Source organism: Euphorbia lathyris, chromosome 9 (assembly GCF_963576675.1).
Source record: "Euphorbia lathyris chromosome 9, ddEupLath1.1, whole genome shotgun sequence".
NCBI classification, from domain to species: domain Eukaryota; kingdom Viridiplantae; phylum Streptophyta; class Magnoliopsida; order Malpighiales; family Euphorbiaceae; genus Euphorbia; species Euphorbia lathyris.
In genome coordinates this window covers 28,173,084-28,190,662 of record NC_088918.1, presented here as the reverse complement: position 1 = coordinate 28,190,662, position 17,579 = coordinate 28,173,084, and the positions used below count along the sequence as shown (strand labels likewise).

Below are 17,579 nucleotides of genomic sequence, written 5' to 3'. Positions count from 1 at the left end.
ACAACGGAAATAATTCGGCCAGTGATTTTCGCCACTGAATAGTTGTTTTCTTATAGTGAATCTATTTTATCACTTTGAAAAGAATTGAACTCCTATTTTACCGTTGAAGTAAATAGGAATAATATGATGTTTTTGGAATGGAATGAGCTAAATGATCATTTTATACAAGTTTAAAAAGTATATACATATATATTAATTATCACATATTAATATAAGATTTATGATCAATTTCATAATATATCAGATAATTTTTAATATATATGGTTTATATGGAATTTGTAAATTTGATTAAATAGAATATAGGTCAATTCTATTTAAAAAGAAAGTGATATACTTTAAATAGAATGAATAATGCATGCATCAATAACTGTCATCAACTGTCACTATATGAGTAAATTGAGTGCTATATTAGTATAGTATAGTATAGTACTAATTAAATAAAACAAATAATACTGAAAGTGGACTTGTCCCCTCCCCTCACTAGCCATACCCTTTAACTTCTACCAACATTTTGTCACCAGAAGAAAATGCTATACTAATTAATTTTTAGATATTTTTGTTACAGTCTCCAAACTTTAAAATCGAATATTATGTATTATTTATTTTAATATTCAACACTTAAAATGACAAATAATAATATCAAAATAAAAAAAAAAACAAAGAATTAAAGTTCTTTACAACCATATATTTCTATGGATCCACCATTTTTTATTTTCTAAATCATAATTTTTGAATATTTATGTCTAAACAACTATTTTCTCCATTCTAACAGCATCTAAATGACTTTAAAACCAAAAAAAAATAAAAGATTAAAGTGGTAGAAATCAGTTCTATTATAAAGGATTAACTGTTATTGGAATGATCATATTGGTCAATATTAAAAGAACAATTATGTTAGTAACATGTAAAGTCGAGGGATCATAATATTCAGTTTTCAAGTCAATGAATCATGATGAAAATAAATACAAAGTTCATGAGTAGTGTGTAATTTATTCTAAAATGAAGCACTATTTGAATTTCAATATAATTTCAATATGTTTGTAAAAATGTATACATTTATATTTATATATATATATATATATATATATATATATATATATATATATTATTGGTAAATGATAGTATGACGCAAACCTTGTACGAAGACTACAGAATTCACGAATAATATGAAGACTACAGAATTCACGAATAATTAAAAAAAAAAGTTCCGTATCCAAAATTTGCCAAACTTATCACCGTTAGACTCTCAATTATATCATTTATAAACGTTAGAAATTATTATCAAATACACATAATTCCACTATAAAGAATTTAATTAGAAACACAAAAAAGTCACCAGAAATGAGCAGTAGTAGAAGTTTCAGAAATGGCAAGAAGCTCCTCCAAATAATCAGCACCTAAATCCTCCAACACCACAACATTTTCACTTCTTACCATACTATCCTTCCCTTTCTTCTTCCTACTCTCTGCTTTCCTCTTCATCAAATGCCTCTTTTTCATCGCCAAAACCGGCGAAACCCCCTCATTAAATTCAAACTTCATTTCCTTCAGCGAATCATGAACTTTCTCAATCGGAAAATTAAGAACCGCCATTGATCCTCTCATAGCAAATGCAGCTTGATCATAAGCTAATGCCGCTTCTTCCGCCGTATCAAATGTTCCCAGCCACACTCTAACTCCGTTCCGAGTCGAATCTCTTATCTCCGCCGCATATTTCCCCCACGGCCGCCGTCTAACACCTCTATAATTCACTTCTTCAATTACTTCGTAATTGTTCTGATCGTCGATTTCTTCTCCTCTTGAACTTACTTCCTCGCCGGCGGAGGGTGAATTGTAATAAGTGTCGAAGGAGTTCGCCGGAGCTTGGTTTAGAACGCCGAAGAGAAGCATTTCTTCGGTGTCGTTTTCGTTGAAAGGAAGATTGGGGGTTTCGGAATAGGATGAAGATTCGAAGGATGAAAATGAATTAGAGTTTTGGTATTGGAAGAAATTAGAAGAATCCATTAAGAAGAAGGAGTGTTTTGGTCTTAGAAAATAATAATTGGTTCAATTTGAAATTCCAAGCTATATATATAGTGAGATTTGGATACTTTAATTATTATTATCAAGAAAATGAAATTGGTCGTTAGTGGGACCCGTGGAGAAGTTAATGCACGTGAGTCAAAGAATGGGGTGGGACATGGCGGCTCGGTCAAAGATGACGTCATTTTTATGATTTCATTTTATTTTAGTGACATTTGCATTGGTGGCTTAATTTCGTATTATCCATGGAAGGGGGATTAAGGTGAGATTAAGGATTAATTTATTAATTTTTGGTGATGTTTGAGGTCTGTCCACTTGGCAAATTATTGATTTGTAATTAATGTTGTTGTTAAACTTGATAATCATCAGATTAAATTATTATAATTTCTGTTCACTGCCGGCAATATGTGACCGGCGTATTATCCAGTTAGCTATGTATATCCATATCTAGCTCAATGTGAAATAATGTATGTACACTTCCAAATTTTTAAGATCAAATTCGTAGAGATATCCATACACAATTTCTAGAATCGGTTTGGTTTTTTTCACTCTAAATAGTAGAATCGAATCATAAATTTTAATGTATGATTGGTGTACTATATTATTCATTCGTATATTATTAGTGGACCTTCCCTCACTTTAAATGTTTAGTTTATAAGTGGTTCAATATGTTATTGAAACCTTTTATATTAAATGATCGATGGTTTGAATCCTAAAAATATCATATATTGATGATATATTAATGGAATTTTAATATATAGCAAGATGAGTTTATGTTGTACATGTTTCAAGTTCAGTGATATCTACGTGAGGAGTGTATTGGAAATAATAATAAAAGCTAATATGAGACCTTAACTATGAGTTTAAACTTTTGGTTTAATTTGTTACTTAATATGGTATCAAAGTTTAAAAGAGTAAGTGAGTTCAAATCTTGACAATCTAATTTATTATGGAATTGATCAACAAATTGTAGAACGTGTTTATGTTGTACATGCTTCAGGTTTAAGAGCATTTGTGTACGGGGATAATGATAGGGATTAATATATTAAAAAAACTATTAGTTGGCTAATTATCGGGTTAAATTTTTAGTTTAACTAGATCATATATGACTTGGGTAATTTAATGTCACATTATACCTCAACCATTAAAATAATAATATCATGTAATTAACTAATTATATATTTTTTAGCTAATTATTTATATAAAATTCTACATTCTAAAATATAAATATTAAACTCTAAAATATATAACATGATTAAATTATTTGTTTGACGTCACAGATGATATTGTATGGTGGGTATATAGTAAAAAAAATTCAAATATTAATGTTTGATTAGAATTGAAAAATAATATTTTAAAAAATCAACTAACTATTATCGGCTACTAACAATAGTAAATAATACACATCCTCTTATATATATATATATATATATATATATATATATATATATATATAAACAACTACAGTAGATAATAAATAAATAAATAACAACGAATAGTAAATATAAATCGTACAACGTTTGTGACTTTTTCTTTTTTTTCTTTTTAATTAAAATTATATATTTTTTTGAAACACAAAAATTTGCTACATACTAAAAATTTGATTTGAAGACTAAATATATTTTTTTTATTGAAACTAATCTTTATCTGTAAAATTTAAGTTCTTACTATTTTCTTTCTAACTAACTAGTATCTTAAACCGACAGTTCATATTAATTCAGATTTGAGCCCAATAGTTTCCTTTTAGGAGGCAAAGTTCTCCCTCCAAGTATTTGAATTACATCTAGGAATGGTAACGGGTATTATACCCATAGGTATCCTGCACTACCCGATCCTAATGGGACTACTCGTACTCTATATAAAATGTATAGGATCAAAACCATTACCCGTGACGGATATGGGAATACCCCTCAGGGTATCCGATACTACCCGATCCTAATGGGACTACTCGTACTCTATATAAAAGGTATAGGATCAAAACCATTACCTGTGACAGATATGAGAATACCCCTCAGGGTACCCGACACTACCCGATCCTAATGGGACTACTCGTACTCTATATAAAAGGTATAGGATCAAAACCATTACCCGTGACAGATATGAGAATACCCCTCAGGGTTCCCGGTACCCATCATAAATCTTTTATATATTAAAAAATATTATTATTTTTTAGATGTGGGATTCAAACCCTAAACTTTTTTTTATCAACAATTGAATGATACCATTAAGCTATTTGATTAAGGTTCAATTTGTTCAATTTTTAGATGAATGATTTATTAAATTTATACTTTGTTAAATTTGTAATTTTTTTTGTCAGTATTATTTCTTAATGGGTAAGAGTACCCGCGAATTAAATGGGACGGGTATGGGATGCAAAAAGTATATCTGTTAGGATAATGAGATGGGTACGAGTAATTAAAAATTAAACGGGTAAGAGTTTGGGATTGGCACTACCCGCGGGTATCCTACTCGTTCATAGTTGTGATTCACAATAGCATTCCCATATATATGCTTGTGGTTAAGTTTTTACTATCTAATATAGTTGAATTCTGAAAGTCCACTTGAAAACCTACAATTTGACAACAACAAGGTCAAAGAGGAAGTCATACTACCCTGATGCCTAATTCAATTTGAGGTAAAATCTGAGGATGAATCAAAACTAAGATGTAAGCTTAATGCATGAATAAAGTAAAATACTTTGGGCGGAGCTTATTCTATTTATATTATTATCAAGCTATAGAGGACGGTTATGAGTTTAGGAGCGGAGCGTGCTATGTGTCATCTGTTGATAGATGAACGTGCATCCGGATATCTGTGTTTGATATTCCTCAAGTCCACTAGACCGATGATTCACGGGACGTACGTGATTGTTGTAACAGATGGATCCTTAATAGTGTATTTTGAGACTTTCTAAGTCTATGTTTTCAATACGGAGTCGTATTGTCTAAATTAGCTATAGTAGTACTACTATATTCTTTTCTCCCGATTATTAGTTCAGGTCCCGTATCACATGACGAGTTGATATTCACTTGATATTACTAACAAATATCAAATAATAGTAACAAGTAAATAGAAAATGTAGCTAGGTAATTTATATGCATTAATGAGCGCCAACCATTAGTAGGTGAAGGAGGGTACTCAGAATTCTTGACTGATGGAAAGGAAAGCTTGAATAAAATTTCTTGAATGAAAGACCATCCTATTTCTTATTTCTTTCTTCTAGAATATTTCTATCTTCAATAATGTTATCACTAATTATTAATTGCCCATTCATAGTCTTAAAAGCCGCATTTTTTATATATATTTATACCTGCAACTGAATAAATACTTCTCTGTTTACAATTTATATGACCAAATCCTTCAACTTTCTTACATATGTGTCAAAGATTCAATATTATATAGGTGTTTTTTTTATATATACATATATAATAAAAAGAAAGAGAAAATGAAACAATATCAAAACCAAATACAACCCAAACTAAGGCAAAATAAACAATCGAAATTCGTAACCGTTAAAATCATCACAAATAAGCAAGTTGCAAAAGGAAAAATAGTCCACCAATGTTACTCGTTCCAAGCTTGCCCAAATATAACCAATACATTCGCAACTTGATTCTCTTCTTTATAAGTATGAGAAACCACAATGTGCATAGATTGCAAAATTTACAAAGTGAGAAACCAGTTTTGCCTTACCACCTAAGGAACCTCCATCGTGGTTTGCTTAAAAAAAATTAAACCACATATGTAGAATCACTTTCCAATCAGAGATGGAACCACCCCCCTCTACCAAGCACTCCTAATGGAGCTTAGCTAACAAAAAAAAGGCAAAAGATTCTCTTAAAGGGAAAGCAAAAGCAAAAGTAACACATTTCTTGATGAATTCTAAAAGCACCACCCAACATAGTTGGACCTGAAGGACTTGATGCAGAACCATCAGTATTAACTTTAATCCAATTAGCAAGAGGCGACTTCTAGGTAATTCTGATGATTAGAAGCCTTAAGAGGTATTGAAATAACATTCAACTGACGTAGAACCCTCGACTATAAACAGAATTTAACATGGAACCCTTATGATAGAAATCAAGCTCACGGGTAAAATTCCTAAGCGTCGAAGCTAATAAGGCTTATGAAAGCAAGACAATGTGTTTTTCATTTTAGGTAGAAGCCATAATGTGTTTGCTTTTATAGATCTCTTCCACCGTAATAGTTATTGTAGTAGTAAAAGCTCCAAACTTGGAGGAATTATCTGTTGAAATACAATTTCCATAGAGTTTTTTATTATGACAAAAATAATTATTAAGGAATTAGATCCCCAAAAATATTTAAATTCAAGAATTAAATTAAGTTGTTTTATGCCAATGAGTTTGTTAAGTGCTGATTATAAGTTAAGCATAACTTGAAGATAACTTAAAAAGGCCTTAAAAGAAGTAAAGGCCCAAACCTTAATTCTGTACCAGAATCCAAAAGCCCGAAAGCCAGAACCGTAACCAATAGGGCGTTGACATTGCGTCAAATCAAGTCGTTCCCAAATAGGCAAAAAGGATAGATGACAGAAGCCATGCCCCCCCCCCCCCCCAACATCTCTTTTTATTATCCAAAAATGGAAAGAATGCAAACTACAAGTGTAAGAAAAATAGAGTATACTAGCATAATTGACAACGTCTATTATGCAACTGATTTTACTAGACCTGACATAGCTTATGTCATGGGATTATTGTGCTGATTTACTAGTACACCTAGTGTTGAGTATTGGAATGATATGGAAAGGGTCATGAGATACCTTTAAAAGAACCATGAAACTTGGATTGAATTACCAAATCTTTCCAATAGTCCCCGTGGGATATAGCAATACTGACTAGAACATCCTGTTATATGATTCCAAGGCAACTAGTGGCTATATTTTTAGTATAGCCGGTTGTGTTGTTTAATGGAAATCTAAGAAACAGACCATTCTAGCTCAATCAACTACGGAATCAGAACTTATAGCACTAGCCATATCTAATGAAGAAGCAGGTTGGCTGAAAAGTCTATTAACTGAAATTCCCTTATGGGGACACCCGATTCTAGCAGTATTGATCCACTATGATAGTACCATGGTTATTGCTAAGATTCAAAACTGTTATTACAATGGTAAGAAATGATAAATACGTTATAAGCACAACACTGTTAGAGAGCTACTCTCTAAAGGAGCTGTTAGAGTGGATCATGTACGCTCTGAAGAGAATTTAGTTGGTCTTTTTGACGAAAGGATTAGCTAGAGAGAAAGTCTAAAGTACCTCAAAAAGTGTGGGACTTATGTCTCTATAGTGATGAGTTACACATGATGCTAACCCAACCTATAAACTGGAGATCCCAAGAAATAGGTTCAATGGGTAACAACAAGTTGTGATGTAATAGGAATTATATCATACATTTGAAGCATGAACTTCTTGAAGCTGGGTTGAAATAATATAAACTCTTAATGAGATCTATACTTAATTTGAGTGAAGTACATAGCTACATGAGTACTTATGATAGACTCACCTATATCAATGTGAAAATCGGGCCGCTTCCTATGAGTTTAGGGCAAAACTCTAGAGCATTCATTTTACTAGGATAGATGTGCATGGCCATAAATGCACGGGCTACTTGAACTATACTCTTAAAACGTTTAGGTGTGGTACAATATCAGAGATAGAGTTCAAGACTATGAGTCGCTCTAGTATAATCTGAATTATATTCACTATGCAAGGGTTCAAATCGAAAGATACATATGTCTATGTTTGACCTTATGTTACTGCTCGGTAAAATGTTTTTAAAAATTCAAGTGGGGTATTATTGGTCTAGGCCCAAAATTGAATTTGTGAAAAGCGTTAAAATTTTGTCCTCAAAGGAATAAAATGAAGTGTAAACATCTCACATTGTCTAAATATCACTTAGTAGTACAATGTAAAGAGGTTCCTTACACTCTTGGGTGTGCTCCAAACGGTACCCACTTTTGTGAAAAGATGAGGACCTACATGATATTTGACCATCACATGTGCGTCGATGTTCGACCCGACCCGACTAGGGTTGGTGTGGTGTGATGTGATGTGATGTGATGTGGTGTAGTGTAGCAAACTCGTATTTTCTTTGAGTGTGTTGTGTTATCCTGGAAACCATTGGATTATACGACTGCTTGCACTATCTGAAGGCAGTTCCACAAACGTCTTAAAGAAAGTAACATTGTCCATGACTCATCTCATTAGAGTATTCGGTAAACTTACACTTTTTCTATTTGTGCAACAAACATTTACTAATTGTTGGAAATTTATATATATAAATGAAATTAGTATAAATTCCAAATAGTCATCCTGGTTCATGAACAGTTGTGTTCGTTCATGATTAGTCGTGTCAGTTCATGAACAGTCTTGTTCGTTCATGAATAGTCGTGTTCATTAGAGAACAGACATGTCCATTCAAGTTCTATATATACATGATGGAACTATCAGATTGAAATACTTTGAAAATTATTCTCTGAAACATTTCTGCTATCTGTACATGTTGTTTTGTTCTACTCCGGTGATAACTATTATACACTTGGTAAGAGTTCGCTTGCGTATCTGTTGTATCCTGGGAGACGATTGTCAATAGCGACAACATCTGTCTTAAGGAAACTGCTAATACAGGCCTCAGATTTGTCTAACCTCTTTCCTTTTTAATTTCTTGTTTACTGTTCATGTTTTACTTTCCTATTTGTTTGAAACAGATTATTGTTGGGGTTTAGTGTCCTATAGACAATTGTTCTAGGATACAAACTTAATGTAAATGAATTGTTCTTTATATCATTTGTTTAATGAGATATATGCTTTATAACTATATAAAGGCAACCCCTTTTAAGCACTAAATAAAGTCTAATAAAAGGAAATCCGTAAGTTTATTTAAAGTGATTATAAAGTGTTCATACAAGCATGAAGTGAGACAAAACTTTATAGTAAACTGATAAACTTAAAACCACCCCAAGTCAAGTGATATGTTTGGGATTGACATATCACTGTTGAGACTTGTATGTAACAATGTCTTCTGTCCGACAGAAAGCTGATCTCACAAGCTTCATATATACAGATATCTGGACAGTTACATAGATCCGATGAAACGTTGTTCATTAGGATTGGGGATCCGATTTGAGATAACAGGATGGGTAGATTCATCCTTGTCACATGTTCATCTCATTGGTATTAATAGGTATAACTAATCCTCAGACTCAAAGGAATATTAATTGGTATTCTGGATTACAGAATGTGATGTTTTGACTCTGGTGTAACACGGTCCTTAACAGAGATGACTCTGGGGTGTGAACAGTAGACGTTGGGTATCACAGGAAGTAATTGCGGAGTCGTTATATATTGGATTGAACATTTATCACTCCCGATAAATGGGAGATACATCCATGGATCGCTTGTGGAAGACTCGACTCTAAATCCTTGCAAGGTGATAGCTTAAGAGTAAGAAATACAGATTTCACTTAACCTATCTTTTTGAGTTGACTCGGCCTGTACAAGTAAAATGAACGTCTCGTTATATGTGACTTGACATCACCCATAGTCATAAGATTCAGTTCAAGGATGTAGTTGATAAAGGATCGAATTATACTGTAACTAATACGGAAAGGTTAACGACAGAATCAACCTGTCTTCTTATAGCTCTAGGGGAATGATTACGGACTTGCTAATCACATACTCTGTACATCATTCTGTTATGCAAAGATTAAATATAATTCTTTGAAAATTAATTTAATAACGTTGCATACGGCTAGAAGCAATAAGAACCTAATGGATCACACATAAGACTTGAAACCTAAAAGAGAGATAGATGTTAATTAATTGATAGAAGCCCAATTGAGCCCAATAAGGCCCATGGACATAAGGGGGGTCGAAATTCATGTAGTGATATACATGAATAATTAATTTGATTTTGTTAATCCTAATTAGATTAGGAATATGAATTAAATTAATTAAGAGATAATTAAGTTAGGAGTTTTAATTAGATTAATATACTCCTATTATTATCCAATAAGGTTATTATTATTATCCTTAATATATTAGATATATAGTGAGATAATAATTAGGAATTCTATTCCGAATGGAATTCCTATTCAGTAACCTAATTCTATCTAACTAGGGATTAGATACAAGAGATTATAAATATTCATTCCCTTGAGATTTTCGAAATCAAAGCAAGCCATACCCTACTTGTGATTTTCGAAATTCACCTAGTCCAAGAGAGAGAAAATTCGACACCCCTGGTTCGAGGACGAGATTTCTCTACGACTTCGTTTGATCAATTGATTTTCATCTATTTCTTTTATCCTTGATCTTGTGTTGATTAGTTAGAGACAATCTACTTTGGTTGCTATTCAACGGTTGATACTAAATTAATCTTCCCATATTTTATTTCGTGTTTGGGAACTCGAAGAAGAAAAACAAACAAAAGGGAGAAATTCATTTTACTACTCCTACATCAGGTCAGTTCACAATTTCACGGATTTCCGGAGATTGAACCGTCGGATCGTCGCGATTTTTGGATAGGAGCTTCTAGACATATTCTTCCACGTTTCCACCGAAGGGATTGTCGTTCGAAGGTCTGGAAGGTCTGTTTCGGATAGGAGCAGATTGGTAGACAGTTTCTATCTCTTTTGAAGTTGTGGGCACTTCGTTTGCAACGGTAGATAGAACTTCTAAAAGGTATTTCTTCTTATCCTTCTTTATATGAAATAACGGTTAACGGATCTTGTGGTTAAATGGAAATAGGTTAAAATTTTATATTTCCGCTGCTATACTTTAGCCTAATTTCCAACAGTGGTATCAGAGCCATCGTTAAATCCGTTATTTCATATATGAAAATTTAGAAGTTTTCAATATGATTGAATAAATATTTATAGTTAGGATTAATTAACAAATTATTTTGATTAATTAATTGTAAAGATAAATAAGTTTTAATTAATTGTTAATTAAAACAGATTATGCGTATGTTCCTAATTATTTTGGTTGATAATCATTATAACAAAATCTATTAGTTTTATAGTTAGATTGATAAAATCAGTTTTATTAATTCTAAAGATAAAACGGAAATCTATAGTAGTTTTTCCTATTTTCTGAAAATCGTTTTAAAACCGTTTTAGAACTGATATATATATATTTAAAATCGTTTTTATATTTAAATATATATGTTTCAGAAATTGATAGTTTTCTGTTTTGATTATCGAATGAAAATTTGTTTAAAAGTTTGTTTTACCAATTTGTAAATCAAAATGTTAAATGAATTAAAATCAAAATAATTGGGACGTGCATAATTAAAGTTTTGTATAGTTATATTAATCTAAAAATTAATATAAAAGATACGAAAACTATTAGAAGTAAAATTGGATGAAAGTTATTTTGATATGTTAATGTGATTAACATAAATATTACATAAGATAGTTATGTAATCAACCAATTAAATTTATTTAATTGAGTCTATGCATGTTTGGAGTTATGGACATATTTGGACCCTCTTTAGTCTTTTGGTATTTTTGAAATAGGGTCCGCGAGTCCTGCCTTTCTACTATCTATTGTAATTTCTCCTCTCATCTGATTCCCTTCAATTCAATTGAAGTTTTCTTTAGTAGTATAGAAATTAATATGTAATTTCAAGACGCCATGGAGAAGATGGAGGACCTAAAGAGAAATATGTAATAGTTAGTATTTCCTTAGGTTTGCCCTTTTATTCCGTCTCTGGCTCGACGGAATAATTTAGATGATATATCCATAACGCCAATGTATGTGAATGTATGTGTCTGATGTATGCTAAAGCAAATCAAGACTAAGTTAGATTATGAGACCTAAAATAAAATCCCTCATTAAAAAGTTAAGTAAATAAACAAGTTATTAAAATCGGTTGCCCCTCCCTAATATTATAATTCAGCCGGCAGTGCTGAGGGCCTTTGGGTTGTTGAGTAAACTCAAGCTCGGGGTCCTTTCGGTAACACCTGAATTATCGAAAATCAGTTTTCATGAATATGGGGTAATACTTAAATTAGATTATGATAATTGGATGAGTAAACTCATGTTGTCATAAACTAATGGGCAAGACGGTTGAGGTTAATATGAATAGCATATTAGTTATTAATGTGGTTAGTAACCCAATAACCTAGGAATCACATTAAAGATGTGATTGATTACATGAATCTACCTAATGAATGAGACTAGCTTGTTGAGTAAACTCAAGGCGAAATCTCAGGAGTTAGGATCCTAGCTCACTAAAGGATTTGTGAAATTCTTCGAATTAATATGGAGGGCTATTAATTTGGCAAAATAGTGGGAGCAATCTAAAATAAACTAAAAGGCCTATAATTTTAGATTAATATACTTTAAGCAAATGAATGACATACGTTTACTCTTTCTCACTCTCAGGTTTAATTAAACCCACTCTTATAATCATGACTAAAACCAATCTGCAAAACATTCTTACCGATAACAAATTGAATGGTTCAAACTTCACCGACTGGTTTCGTAACCTCAAAATTGTTTTGAAGTTCGATAAAATAGGGTATGTACTTGATACATCGATACCCCCTCTCCCTGCTGATGATGCTCCCATTGAGGAAATTGATGCTTACCAGAAGCATAAGGCTGATGATGATCATGTCGGATGCATCATACTTGCATCGATGACACCGGAATTACAAAGGCAACATGAGGAAATGGATGCCTATTCCATCATCATGCACCTAAAGGAATTGTTTGGGAAACAAACCAGGTGCGAACGCTACGAGATATCCAAGTTGCTATATCGTAGTAGGATGCAAGAGGGCACATCTGTCATGACACATTGTGTCAAGATGATTGGCTACATTACCAAACTTTCTAGTATTGGATTTGTGATGGATAACGAATTAAGTATAGACTTAATTCTTCAATCCCTCCCAGAAAGTTATTCACAGTTCATTATGAACTATCAGATGAATGACTTGCAAATCTCTCTTGAAGAGCTTGCAAATATGCTCAAGTTAGTTGAGCCCAATATGAAGAAAGACAAAGTCATACCGGCTCTTGTCATAGAGGGATCAAAGAAGAGGAAAGGGAGCTATCCCAATCCTAATTATCCCAAGAAAGGCAAGAAAGCCGTGCCCTACAAAGCTAAGGGAAAGGAAGTGAAGAAGCCCAAAGGAGAGTGCCACTTCTGTGGTAAAGACGGGCATTGGAAGAGGAACTGCAAGGAGTACCTAGCCTCCCTCAAGAAGGGAAATGGCGGTGCTTCAACATCTGGTATGTTTTATATTGAAATAAATACAGTTTCACTGTCTGAATCTTGGGTATTAGATACCGGATGTGGATCTCATATTTGTACAAATATGCAGGAGCTAAATCAGACTAGGGAACTAAAGAAAGAAAGCATAAGCTTGCGAGTAGGAAATGGAGCAAGAGTTGCCGCCCTCGCAATTGGAGATTATGTTTTAAATTTGCCTTCTGGGCTTGTAATAGAATTAAGGAATTGTTTATACGTTCCTCAAATGTCTCGCAACATTATTTCTATTAGCCGTCTTGTTTATTTCAATAAAAGACAAGAGTTGCAATTTTTATAAAGATTCGATCTTTTATTTTTCAGGAATTTCACAAAATGGGATTTATGTGTTAGATAACAAAATTCCTGCTTTTGCAATTGATACCAAAAGACATAAGCTAGATAATTCGACTTACTTGTGGCATTGTCGTTTAGGCCATATAAACAAGAGACGCATGCTAAAGCTACATTCAGATGGGCTTATAGATCCAATCGATCCCGAATCATTGGAAACATGCGAATCATGTTTAAAAGGTAAAATGACAAAGACACCCTTTAGCAATAAAGGTGAGCGTGTATCAGACACTCTAGGACTCATTCATTCAGATGTATGTGGTCCTATGTCAGTCCAAGCAAGAGGAGGATTCGGATTCTTCATAAGCTTCATAGATGACCATACCCGATATGGTTACATCTACTTGATGAAGCACAAGTCAGAAGCTTTTGAGAAATTCAAATGCTTCAAGAATGAAGTAGAAAATCAATTAGGAAAGAAAATAAAGACGCTTCGATCTGATCGAGGTGGCGAATATCTTTCAGATGATTTTCTGAATTATCTAACTGAATGTTGGATATGCTCACAATGGACACCTCCCTATACACCACAATACAATGGTGTGTCCGAGAGGAGAAACTGTACCCTATTAGATATGGTACGATCCATGATGAGCATGGCCTTACTTCCAAAGACGTTCTGGGGCTATGCCTTAGAAACTGCCCTCTTCACCCTAAATCGAGTACTAACTAAATCCGCTAGTTCCACACCATATGAATTGTTCGTTGGTAGGAAACTCGTGTTTTCGTTTATGAGAGTATGGGGTTGTTCAGCCTTTGTCAAACGCATTGCGTCCGACAAACTAGATTCGAAATCTGATAAATGTTTCTTCATTGGATACCCTAAGGAAACTATGGGATATTACTTCTATCATCCAGATGATCAGAAAGTAATCGTATCCAAGCACGCAACCTTCTTAGAGAAAGTGTTTCTCGAAGAAACACAAAAGGGAAGCATGATTGAACTTGACGAAGTTCAAGAAGAAGAAACACCGACTGAAACAACAGAGGCGGTTGAGGTACCCGAAGGAGTCCCATTAGATGAGACTCCAGTGCCACCTATTCGTAGATCACAAAGAGTTCGTGAACTCCCAGTTAGATATGGTTTTATAGTGGGAGATGATAATGAGGTTCCCGTGTTAGACGACGAACCCGAAAACTACGAATAGGCTCTCACTAGTCCAGATTCTAAAGCATGGCTTGAGGCCATGGATTCTGAAATGGATTCCATGTATACTAACCAAGTGTGGACTTTGGTTGATCCACCCGAAGGGATAATACCCATTGGGTGCAGGTGGATCTTCAAAAAGAAGACAGACATGGATGGAAAGGTTAGCACCTACAAAGCTAGGTTAGTAGCGAAAGGATATCGTTAGAAGCAAGGAATTGATTATGACGAAACTTTTTCTCCTGTGGCTATGTCCAAATCAATCAGAATCATGCTTGCAATTGCCGCTCACTACGATTATGAGATTTGGCAAATGGATGTGAAAACAGCTTTCCTAAACGGAAACCTGCTTGAGGATGTATATATGATGCAGCCTGAAGGTTTCATATCGAAGGATGCAAATAAAGTTTGCAAACTTCAGAGATCCATTTATGGACTCAAGCAAGCATCTAGAAGCTGGAATAAGCGTTTTGACGAAACCATAAAACAATTTGGTTTTGAACAAAATTGCGAAGAAGCTTGCATTTACAAGAAAGCAAGTGGGAGCTCTATAGCATTTCTCATACTATATGTGGACGATATATTATTAATGGGAAATGACGTTGCTCTCTTACAGTCAGTGAAAGTATGGTTATCTGGTAACTTCTCAATGAAAGACCTTGGTGAAGCAGCTTATATAATTGGTATAAAGATCTATAGAGATAGATCGAGAAGACTGTTTGGTCTTTCACAGGCTACATACATTGAAAAGTTGTTAAATCGGTTTAGCATGCTTGAATCGAAACGAGGTAACTTACCCATGTTGCATGGAGTAAAGTTAAACAATCATCAATGTCCTAAAACCGATGATGATAAACAACGCATGGTTGTAGTCCCGTACGCCAGCGCAATCGGTTCGATTATGTATGCTATGCTATGCACTAGACCTGACGTAGCGTTCACGTTATCTGTAACGAGTCGTTACCAAGGGAATCCGGGAGATGAGCATTGGATTGCCGTCAAGAACATTCTTAAGTACTTGAGAAGAACAAAAGATATGTTCCTAGTGTACGGAGAAGGTGATCTGAAAATAGAAGGATTTTCAGACGCAAGTCATCTCACAGATGAGAATGATTATAAATCCTAATCAGGATACCTGTTTATCTTGAATGGGGGCGCGGTCAGTTGGAAGAGTTCCAAGCAGGGAAGCGTAGCTTTCTCTACGACCGAGTCAGAGTATATCGCAGTTGCGGAAGCAGCAAAGGAAGCGGTTTGGATTAGAAAGTTCATTACAGAACTAGGTGTGGTGCCTGACATTGTCAATTCCATTACACTGTACTGTGATAACAATGGAGCCATTGCGCAAGCAAAGGAACCACGGTCTCATAATGCATCCAAGCATTACCTTAAGCGATACCACATCATTAGAGAGATTGTGGCTAGAGGAGATGTGAGAATAGAAAGAGTACCTACAGAGGACAACGTTGCAGATCCGTTGACAAAGCCTTTAACCCAGAGAATACATGATCGTCATTTAACTTCTACTGGGATAAGTTTTAGAAACAATTGGCTTTAGTCCAAGTGGGAGTATGTTGGGGTTTAGTGTCCTATAGACAATTGTTCTAGGATACAAACTTAATATAAATGAATTGTTCTTTATATCATTTGTTTAATGAGATATATGTTTTATAACTATATAAAGGCAACCCCTTTTAAGCACTAAATAAAGTCTAATAAAAGGAAATCCGTAAGTTTATTTAAAGTGATTATAAAGTGTTCATACAAGCATGAAGTGAGACAAAACTTTATAGTAAATTGATAAACTTAAAACCACCCCAAGTCAAGTGATATGTTTGGGATTGACATATCACTGTTGAGACTTGTATGTAACAATGTCTTCTGTCCGATAGAAAGCTGATCTCACAAGCTTCATATATACAGATATCTGGACAGTTACATAGATCCGATGAAATGTTGTTCATTAGGATTGGGGATCCGATTTGAGATAACAGGATGGGTAGATTCATCCTTGTCACCTGTTCATCTCATTGGTATTAATAGGTATAACTAATCCTCAGACTCAAAGGAATATTAATTGGTATTCTGGATTACGGAATATGATGCTTTGACTCTGGTGTAACACGATCCTTAACAGAGATGACTCTGGGGTGTGAACAATAGACGTTGGGTATCACAGGAAGTAATTGCAGAGTCGTTATATATTGGATTGAGCATTTATCACTCCCGATAAATGGGAGATACATCCATGGATCGCTTGTGGAAGACTCGACTCTAAATCCTTGCAAGGTGATAGCTTAAGAGTAAGAAATACATATTTCACTTAACCTATCTTTTTGAGTTGACTCGGCCTGTACAAGTAAAACGAACGTCTCGCTATATGTGACTTGACATCACCCATAGTCATAAGATTCAGTTCAAGGATGTAGTTGATAAAGGATCGAATTATACTGTAACTAATACGGAAAGGTTAACGACAGAATCAACCTGTCTTCTTATAGCTCTGGGGGAATGATTACGGACTTGCTAATCACATACTCTGTACATCATTCCGTTATGCAAAGATTAAATATAATTCTTTGAAAATTAATTTAATAACGTTGCATACGGCTAGAAGCAATAAGAACCTAATGGATCACACATAAGACTTGAAACCTAAAAGAGAGATAGATGTTAATTAATTGATAGAAGCCCAATTGAGCCCAATAAGGCCCATGGACATAAGGGGGGTCGAAATTCATGTAGTGATATACATGAATAATTAATTTGATTTTGTTAA

At 34.0% G+C, this 17,579-nt stretch overlaps 1 protein-coding gene across 1 annotated transcript; it reads right to left on the bottom strand.

Moving 5' to 3' along the window:
- Positions 1-1,146: 1,146 nt before the first annotated feature.
- LOC136206342 (ethylene-response factor C3-like) lies at positions 1,147-2,022 on the bottom strand. Its single transcript, XM_065997364.1, has one exon. The coding sequence runs from the start codon at positions 2,002-2,004 to the stop codon at positions 1,333-1,335; it is 672 nt and encodes a 223-aa protein (XP_065853436.1). The 5' UTR covers positions 2,005-2,022; the 3' UTR covers positions 1,147-1,332.
- Between the last annotated feature and the right edge of the window lie 15,557 nt (positions 2,023-17,579).

Coding starts and splice junctions, on each gene's coding strand:
- LOC136206342 (XM_065997364.1), bottom strand. CDS start 2,004: ATGGATTCTTCTAATTTCTTCCAATACCAAAACTCTAATTCATTTTCA.